Below are 10518 nucleotides of genomic sequence, written 5' to 3'. Positions count from 1 at the left end.
ATGCTTCCAAGTGAAGCCAGCCATGGTCAAGCAGGACCTTTGACTTATCTTCACATAGATGGAACTCATAAAAGAAAGGAGCCAGGAGTCCTCCCAAGCCCATGTGACCCCTAAGGAACAGATCCTCAAATGACCTTAACAGTTAAAGTAAACTGGTTTATCTGGGACAACTGTATGGCCTTAAACACCCAAAATGAAAGTATAACCAAAGATTAAAGGGGCCAATGTAATTTATTAAGAGTCCATATGCATAGCTAACAGCTACCTAACAAGCAACAATGCCAGATAGGAGATACCTTCTTTTGAGTTGTTGGCCAGGGTGGCCAACGGAACTACCAGATAGTAACCCAGCATAGAACTGGGAAAATGAATGGCAGACCCCAATCTTATCTAAAGGAAGATTGACAACTGATTGCTGCTAGTTGAGGAACAGCTGACCCTCCTATAACAGAGACCTCTAGATAGGCTGACTAGACTCACCAGAAGGGCAAGTATTGGGGAATGGCTGGGGGTGCCGACAACACAGCAGACAGTAGCAGGGATAACAGAGTATAAGGGCTCTAGTAGGGGGAGGGAGGGTATGGGAAGGTGCCACCTGGGAAGTGGGTGTATAGTTGAATAAGGTGGTTTGAGATGTTCTGTGCGATTTACACATACACAAACACATGCACACACACAAATAAAATTTTTTAAAATGTATTATATTTGAGGAGGAAGCATGGACATTTACATCATGTTAATTAGTAGAGGTAATAAACATTACCATTGAAATCTACCCAATGAGTTTATAGACATACACAGGCACCAAGAAACCAAGTGCAACCGATTATGACTAGTAATAATCAGATACTTACAGATTAGAGATGCATGTGCCAACATCTCAGTGTTAGTAGCAAAAACAATTAAGTTTCTGCAAGGAAAAATATATTCTAAAATGAAATGGAGAATTTTTTTTTTTTGGTCTTTTTGAGACAGGGTCTCCCTAGTAAGACCCAGCTGTTCTTGAACTCACTATGTAGACCAGGCTGGCCTTGAACTCACAGAGATCTGCCTGCCTCTGCCTCCCAAGTGCTGGGATTAAAGGCATGCACCACCACGCCCGGCTTTGGAGATCTTTTTTAAAGTTTCAAAACTCATTCAATTTTATGTCTTACAGGGCTTATACTGAGTTCAATATTGTATAACTATATTAATTCAACCATGAAACTAGAAACTTGCAGCCACTTGTGAAAGAGATGTACTCTTGCTCTGGAGTGTGTTACTGAATATGTTAAAGCTGTAGTGAAATGCTTCTTCTAATCATGTTATTAAAAAAAATTTTAAATGATTAAAAAAATATATCTTCAAAGCATAACAATTTTCTCCCTAATAATTAGTAGATGTGAAAAACATTACCATTGACATCTACCTGATGACTTTATATCCATGCTCAGATGCCAAGGAGCTCAGAAAGTAACCAACTGTGACTAGTAATAATCAGATATATAGAGATTAGAAATGCATGTGCAAACATCTTAATGTCTATTGCATTAAAAATGAATTTTTCTGTATGAAACTATGTATTTTAATAATGAAATGGAGATCTTTCTTAAAGCTTAAACCTCATTTAGTGTTATGTCTTATAGGGTTTATACTGAGTACAGTATTGCATAACTGTAATAATTCAACTGTAAACCTAAAAATTTACAGCCAGTTTTGAAACAGATGCATCTTAGCTCTGGAAATTGTTATTGAATATGGCAATGCTGTTGTAATGAAATGCTTCTTCTAAGTATGTGGTTATTAAAAAAAAAAAAAAAAAAAAACACTGGCTCTTAGCCAGGTGTGGCGGTGCATGCCTTCAATCTCAGCACTCAGGAGGCAGAGGCAGGCAGATCACTGTGAGTTCAAGGCCAGCCTGGTTTATATAGTGAGTTCCAGGACAGCCTGGTCTACATAGTGAGTTTCAGGACAGCTGAGGCTACAGGAAGACCTTGTCTCAAAAAGACCGAAAAAAAAAGAAAGAAAGAACACTGGACACTGGCTCTTGCAGGACCTGGGTTTGAGTCCCAGCACCCACATGGTGGCTCTCAACTGTCTGTAACTCCAGTTCTAGGAGATCTGACACCTTTTTCTGGCCTATGCAGGCATTGCATGCATGTGGTGCACTTATACATGTAGGCAAGATACTCATACATATAAAAATAAATAAAATAAATAAATTTAGGGCTGGAAAGTTGGTTCAGCAGTTAAGGGCACTGACTTCTCTTCCAGAAGACCTGGGTTTGATTCCCAGCACCCACATGGTGGCTAAACAACTGTATATAACTCCAGTTCCTGGGGATCTGACGCCCTCTTCTGACCTCCACGGTCATTGCACACACAGGTGCACATGTAGGCAGGACACTCATACACATAAAAATAAATTTTAAAAATTGTTTATTATTGCTGGGCATGGTGGCACACTCAGGAGGCAGAGGCAGGAGTATCTCTGTGAGTTCAAGGCCAGCCTGGTCTATATAGTGAGTTCCAAGCCAGCTGCGGATACAGGAAGACCGTCGCGAAAAGACCCCCCCCCCAAAAATTGTTTTTATATTTAAAGCGTTAAAATTCAGCACTGACTGAAGTCCACTGCTTCGAGACTTTACGCAATACAGCTGTAAAGCCTATAAGGGCTGGGACTGATGAAGAGACAAGTGTTCCAACATACTGTGCTTTGAGCACTCTAGATTCCCTGGCTCCTTTGGAGCCTCCTCCTGCTCTGTGGATTCTTTCTTTTCTTTAACAAATCTATGTTCAATCTGTTCAGAAAGAAAAAAAAAAAAAAAGCTCTCAGTTCCTCTCTCCTCAGGCCACCCTGAGGCACGATGCTGCCACTTTACAGGAGCCAATGACTCAAGTCAGGGTTTCTCAACAAGTCCATAATGGAGCCAGAACTGAACCATGAACCTTTGGGTTCCATGTCCTTTGAATTCACTGTTTAGATCCCTACTAGTTTTACCAAGTACATAGTAATTTTAAGGATCAAAGAAAAACGAGAGAATAATAATTTTAATTTATACTCAAGTAGTTATCACCTTCCTTAAAAGGCCGTTTTGGTTTCATTTTACTGTATTTTGTCTTTCAGGTATATTGTTGATGATTTTGATGTTCACTTTTTTCCTTCCATGGCTGCATAACAACCAAACAAGTAATAAAAAGGAGTAACTATTCCATGGACTCAAACTGAGTTACAGATAGCCAAGCTGGATGTGATAAGGTTTTATCACCCCATTCAAAACACTGGCCACACTGGACTCATCAGTGTTTGAACTTCTTTGAGGAAGCTAAGGTTTTAACCACTGGGACTTAAAATTACTGTGAAAATGAGGTAGCCTGTGTCTCTGTTAATGCTTGTTCTATGAGTAATGTATTAAGTGCTGCTAGAAAAGACTGATTCATTAAACCTCTGTAACTCTCAAATGATCATAAATGTTGATGATAAACAAGTGAATACAAGGTTAAGTGGGAAAAGGAAAGTGATGGTTGGACCAGAGAAATTCGTATCAGGAGTCCCTCTGAATGAACAAGTTTAACACAGTTCAGCCCATCTTGCTAAAGAAGGCATTTTTCTACCACGTCCTCACACAGTGGCACTGTCAATTGGAAAGTACCTTATATAGCCACTTATCTGCAACAGGTTTCACATTTATTTACTTTGACACAGAATCTCACAATGTAGCCCAGGTTGGCCTGAAGCCTCTTATGTAGACCAGGTTGGCCTTGAACTTGCAGTGATCCTTCTGTCTCTCCCCTCAAGTGCTGGGATTACAGATGTGTCATCACAATCAGTGTTTTTTTGTTGTTAGTGGTGTTTTTTTTTTGAGATGGGGGTGTTATGTATCAATATGTAGCCCATACTAGATTGGAACTCGTTATATGGCCCAGGCTGGCCTGGAACTTACCATCCTTTGGAGTACGTGCTCCTATACCTGGCTCAGACTTCCTAGATTTTTATTTTTTAACTTTTAAGATTTATTTTATGTGTATGAGTGTATTTCCTACATGTGTGTTAAGTGCACCCATGTCGTGCGATGCCCATGGAGGTCAGAAGGTGGCGATGGATCTCCTGGAACTGGAGTTATGGATGGTTGTTAGCTGCCATGTGGGTGCTGGGAATCAAACCTGGATCCTCAGCAAGAGCAGCCAGTGCTCTTTAACTGCTGAGCCATCTCTCCAGCCCCGCCAGATTTTAAGTATATTCTAATACCTAAATTATTTAAGTAGACAATTTCACTATTTTCAGCCAAATTGTATTATTTAATAGAATATAATAAAGCACCCATGTTATACAATGCTGGAGAGGGCATCAGATCCCCTGGAACTGGAGTTACAGACAGTTGTTAGCTGCCATGTGGGTGCTGGGAATTGAACCTGGGTCCTCTGTAAGAGCAGCCAGTGCTCTTAACTCCTGAACCATCTCTCTGGCTGCAAATGAATTTTTAACCTCCATTTTACAAATACACAAGCTAAGCCTAGGTTTTTTGTTGTTTTTGTTTACTGTTCTGCCAAGGTCACATAGAGGCAAACACAACTATTTACATGCCTATTTCAATAAAAAAATTCTTTACAGTTTCATTGTGACTGAAGGGTCTGGAGAAAACATTAAATTCTTTGAAATCATTTTTTTTTTTTGGTCTTTTTGAGACAGGGTCTCCCTGTAGCCCCAGCTTTCCTGGGACTCACTATGTAGACCAGACTGGACTTGAACTCACAGAGATCCCCCTGCCTCTGCCTCCCAAGTGCTGGGATTAAAGGCATGCACCACCACGCCCGGCTGAAATCAATATTTTTGAATAATTTTTTTTTAAATTTATTTTTCTAGGTATTGTGGTGCATACCTTTAGTCCCAGCACTCTGGACAGAGGCAGGTCAAGGCTAGCCTGGTCCACATAGTGAGTTCCAGGACAGCTGAACAGGGAAACTGTGTCTCAAACACACACACACACACACACACACACACACACACACCTGAACCTGGGTCCTCTGCTAGAACAGCAAGTACCTTGAATCACTGTGCCATCTCTCTAGCCCCTTAGTTAACAGGCAGTTATGAATTGCCTGATGTGGATGCTGAGAACTGAACTCGGTCTGCTGGAAGAGTAGCACACACTCTTAATGGCTGAGACATCTCTCCAGCCCTCAGCATTTTTTGAAATTTAAAAAGCCTTCAACTGGGGCTGGAGAGATGGCTCAGCAGTTAAAAGGACTGGCTGCTCCTGCAGGGGACCTGGGTTCAATTTCTAGCACCTACATGATGGCTAACAACAGTCCTTAACTCCAGATCAATGCCCTCTTCTGACTTCTGCAGACATTCCATAAGGGTGACTTACATACATGCGTGCAAAACACTCAAAAATAAATGTAAAAGCCTTCAACTTTTCTCCACTTTAATTTTATTGTGTGCTTGGTGTCTGTGCATTGCACACACGCTATGGCATGTATATGGAGGTCAGAGGACAATTCTGTGTAGTTGTTTCTCTTCTTCCATCTTTACATAGGTTCTAAGGATTGAACTCTGGTCTCCAGGCTTGTGCTGCAAGTGTTCTTATGCTGAGTCATCTTGCTGGCATTTAAGTCTAATTATGAGATAGCCAGGTCATATAAGATTAAGTGTACTTCCCTTCCAAAGCAACTCCATGATCACAAAATTAAAAAAAAAAAAAAGCTAGATGTGGTGGCAGATGCCATGCCTTTAATCCCAGACCTTGGGAGGCAGAGGCAGGTGCATCTCTGTGAGTCTGAGGTCAGCCTGGCCTATAATAGTGAGTTCTAGGCTACTCAGGGCCTACATAGCTTTTTTAAAAAAAAAAAAAAAAAAAAAAAAAAGATGACTGCTGATCTGCTTGAGTAATAATGAATGAACATGCAACTGGTAAGCTGCCAGGTAACATAACCCCTGTTTGGTGAGCCTGCAGGTAGCGGCTGTACTTAACACTTGCTGGTGCAGCACGTTGTTGAATCCAACAAGGAAGCCAGGTTAATGTCTAGGGCTTTGTCTTTTTCTCTTTTTTTTTCTTTTGAGACAGGGTCTCCCTGTAGCCCCAATTGGCCTGGAACTCACTATGTAGACCAAGGTGGCCTTGAACTCAGAGATCTGCCTGCCTCTGCCTCCTGAGTGCTGAGATTAAAGACATGTGACACCAAGCCCGGTTAGGCTTTGTCTCTTAATACATGCCATAATAGCACTTTAAATGGGGTGACTGAATGAATGGCTGAATGCACTTTTGGAAACATTCTGTTGGGCCTACATAGCATTTAAATTAAAAAAATTTTTTTTACTGTGGGATTTCCACCCCCGGCCCCCCTCTAGAGGCAGGGGCTTACTGTGTAGCTCTGGCCGGAACACACAGAGATCTGCCGGCCCCAGCTTCCTGAGTGCTGGAATTAAAAGGTGCCACCGCTGGGCATGGTGGCGCACGCCTTTAATCCCAGCACTCGGGAGGCAGAGGCAGGTGGATCTCTGAGTTCAAGGCCAGCCTCGTCTACATAGTTCCAGGACAGCTGGGGCTACAGGGAGGAGACCCTGTCTCAAAAAGACCAAAAAAAAAAAAAAAGGAACCCCCCCTTTTTTTTTTTTTTTTTTTTTTTTTTAACACAAATGCGAGCCTTGAATTCTGCCATGGCAACACTACCAAATGATGGACGTTTCCCGTAAAATGACCCCTGCCTTCTAAACACCAAGCTGAGCTCCCTTTTCTGATCCATGGCTTTTATAGAAACAATTCTTTTTATTCATGTCACTAGCATGAGTGCATACTCTTATGGCTTTATAGAAGGGCAGATACTGTGAAATGCCTGCCCCTCTAACTGCAGCAGTGATGATCTGTGACATGGTGACACTTCTTTCCTGCAGCCCTCGGATGGTGGTCCTTTTCCATCTCCTACCACGGGTCCTGGAGCTGTAAGCTTTCCGTCCTCACTGCTGCTTCCCATCCCCCCGGCCACGGCTGTTAGAAGCAGGTCATCGGCTACCTCCCTGGACACTTGGCACAGTTATCTACTGTAGTTCCCACCAGTCCTCTTCTTCTTTTCAGATTTTATTTATGTTTGTGTGACTATATGCCATGTATATGCTGGTGCCTATAGGGGCCAGAAGAGCAAGCCAGATCCCCAGGAGCTGGAGTTACAGATGGCTGTGCACTGCCTGACATGGATTCTGGGAACTGAACTGGGGTCCTCTGGAAGAGAAGCATGCACTTAAAAAAAAAATTATTTATTTTATGTGTATTCGTGTATTGCCTGTAAGTGCACCCATGTCCTGCAGTGCATGTGGACAGAAAGAGGCTGTCAGATCCCCTGGAACTGGAGTTATGGACAGTTGTTAACTGCCATGTGGGTGCTGAGATTAGAACCTGGGTCTTCTGCAAGAACAGCCAGTGTTCTTAACCAGTGAGCCATCTCTCCAGCCTCAAGAAGCATGCACTCTTAACTGCTGGGCCATCTGTACAGCCCCCTTTAAGATATTTTTTTAAATGTTTATTTTTTTAATGTGTATGAGTGTTTGACTGCATGTACCTAAGGGTATCCACGTGTGCAATGCCTGTGGAAGTCAGAAGATGGCATCAGATCCTCTGGAAATGGAGTTGGAAATGGTTATCTGTCATCAAGGTGCTTGGGAACCAAACCCAGTTCCTCTGAGAGCAGCCAGTGCTCTTAACTGCTGAGCTATAACTCCAGTCCTGAGAATTCGACAGCCTCTTCTGTCCTCCTTGGGCACTGCACAACATGGGTGCACTTACCTACATGCAGGCAATACATGTATACACATAAAATAAAAATAAATGAAATTTTAAAAAAAGAATACTTTTTGCTTAGGCTGGACATGGTGGCGCATGTCTGTAATCCCACCACTTGGAAGGAAGAGGCAGGCAGATCTCTATGAGTTCAAGGCGAGCCTGGTATATATAGTGAGTTCCAGGTCAGCTGGGACTACAGGGAGACCCTGTCTCAAAAGACCAAAAAAAAAAAAAAATACTTGTTGCTCTTCCAGAGGACTTGAGTTTAATTCTTAGCAACCATGTCAGGTGACTTACAACCACTTGTAACTCCAGATCCTTGGGAATTCAACAGCTCTGGCCTTTGAAGGCTCCTGCACTCACATACACGTATACTTGTAATTAAAAATAAAAATAAATTGGGGTCCAGGAACGAAAAAAAAAAATCTTAGTTCCTGTCTCTGTGTAACACTGCTCCAGTTGTTTCTTGGCCATCAGGACCCACAAAGACGATCCTTCCAATGTCTTGGCCTGAGGTCCGCGGCTGTCTCTCCTTTGACAACCTTGTCCTCTACTCGGCCTGAATTACAATTTAGCTACAAGCTGGTCATTACCACCAACCAAAACTTTTGAGCTCAAATAGTCTCACTCTCTAATTCTAACCTCTTTCTGGCTCCCTAACTGTATGTAGTACCTCATCTCCAAGGACCTGAGGACTGAGCCCTCTGACACTTTTTTCTATTGCTCTCCCTTCTCAAGTATTTTCTTCCACTTAAAGAGCTTAAATCCCTTGTCCAAACACTGTCACAAACATGCTTGCACACATCCTTAACTGCCCCAATCTCTTCACCCTTCACCACACTAACACAATGTAATTACAACTTAATCAGATGCAACTGTCTGCTTATTCCACACTTGTGCCTATGCAGCAGCATACAGTCAACTTACTTTTGCAGTCTATCTACCCATTCATTTACATACATGATATATACATCCACTACACTGTACAGGTTTTATAAGGCATGCAGCATCTAAGCATCCTTCCTGCTTGGAGTGATCTACTGCTGACATAATCTGGACAGGGGCTGTGTCCTTCTACTCCAAAAGCTGAAAGGGCAGGATGATACTTCTTGCAAGGCACATAAGGCCACCCAGAACTTTGAATCCTGAGTGTGGTGGCATAGTGATGTTCAGAAACCAGTCTACCAGCAGCAAATGAGTCACCCATGGAACCACTCCTGGTTCCTGACATTTTTATGAAGCTAGCTTATTTGAGCTTTTCTGTTCAATCTTTTTTCTCAATGATTTCTTTAAAAAAATTATTCACTTGTATTATATGTGTATGCATGTTTTGTCTGCATGTATGTTAAGTGTGCCTGTGTTGGGCAGTGCCTGCAGAGGCCAGAAGACACTCCTGGAATTGGAGTCACAGATGGTTATTAGATGCCATGTGAGTACTGGAAACTGAACCCGGATCCTCTGGAAGAGCAGCCAGTGCTCTTAACCACTGAGCCATCTGTCCGGACTCCTCTGATAACTTTTTTCTTCCTTAAACTAGCTACATTTGGATTGTCACCGGAATTTTGTTAACATTTTATGAAAACTCACTACTGTAACTATCGCACTATGGATTAGAGAGGCCTGGACTGTTAATTTGGAGGGATTACTATTGGCTTATTTTCGTAATGCTGATGGCCATTCACTGCTGCTACTGATATGCCTGCTGTGCCCACCATCTCCTTTATCTCACCTGGAAGGTGGAAACTAGATATGCCAGTGCATTCGACCTGTTGACAGAGCAAAAGTGGGAACTTGCCTTAAGGTGCTACCCAAAATGCACAGACTCCATGATGGTTGACTGCTGAGTGGAATATCAAGTTTCAGGTTTCTTGGATGTATTCCTACTGGTGGGTTAAAATTCTACCTTCTCTTCAAGAAGTCAGTACTAGGGCTAGTGGTGCAACTCAGCAGAGTGCCTTGCCTCACACATACAAGGCACTGAGTTCAGTCCCCAAGACCACAAAAACAAAAACCCCTAAAACCTGGGTGTGGTGGCACATGCCTGAAATCCCACACCTTGGGAGTTGGAGGTGCGGGAGGTTCGAACCAGCAACCCCCACACAATGATGATTGGGGATGAGTAAGTGTGCCATTTGCCAGCCCACGCCGCCCCCAGTACCGGGGACAATCAGACGCAATGGGGAGCCTAGTCAAGCAGGGACTCATTTATTGCAGGTGTTACAGAGCTTATAAAGGCATCTGGAAATCCCCCTCCCCCCCCCCGAGGGTATATCTTAAGGATGGTCACGCACTGATCATGCACTCCTCGGCAGTGAAGTATTCTTCAGACTTTCAAAGCAAGTCAGGCTGCGCCCTAGTAACTTCCTTTCAGACTTCTGCAAGGTGGGGCCTTTAGGTCCCCCAAAAATTGGGTTAGTTTAAGGGAGGGGGATGGGAAGGGTGTACAAGGAGCCTAGGGGATAAAGGGAAAGAAGGTCAAGAGAGGTAGGACAATAGGAGAAGGGTATTATTAAGGGAGAAAGGGGTAAAATGGGGGACCCTTCGTTTGGGAAACCATGATGGAGGGGTGAGAAAACGCCTAGCTAGTTTTAAAAAGCAGAGGGAACCATATTAGTCCAACAGCATACTGACAAATTATACATACCAGATCAAGAAATATATGTCTAGGCAAGGTTTATCTGAGAACAATTGGTCTTTGCCCAAGATTTATCTACATGACACACAGTAATTAAAAGTACCAGACTGGTGGAACTAATCTTCT

General features: G+C 42.9%; 1 protein-coding gene across 1 annotated transcript in view; it reads left to right on the top strand.

Moving 5' to 3' along the window:
• Aqp11 (aquaporin 11) overlaps positions 1-3695 on the top strand; it is a 20770-nt gene extending 17075 nt beyond the window's left edge. Inside the window, exon 3 of the mRNA XM_008844209.3 lies at positions 3107-3695. Within this exon, the coding sequence (XP_008842431.1) occupies positions 3107-3186 (80 nt within the window). The 3' untranslated portion in view covers positions 3187-3695. The remainder of the gene's footprint in view (positions 1-3106) is intronic.
• The last annotated feature ends 6823 nt before the right edge of the window (positions 3696-10518 follow it).

This window comes from Nannospalax galili, unplaced genomic scaffold (assembly GCF_000622305.1).
Source record: "Nannospalax galili isolate Female #2095 unplaced genomic scaffold, S.galili_v1.0 scaffold278, whole genome shotgun sequence".
NCBI lineage: Eukaryota > Metazoa > Chordata > Mammalia > Rodentia > Spalacidae > Nannospalax > Nannospalax galili.
This window is presented reverse-complemented; position numbering and strand designations above follow the sequence as displayed.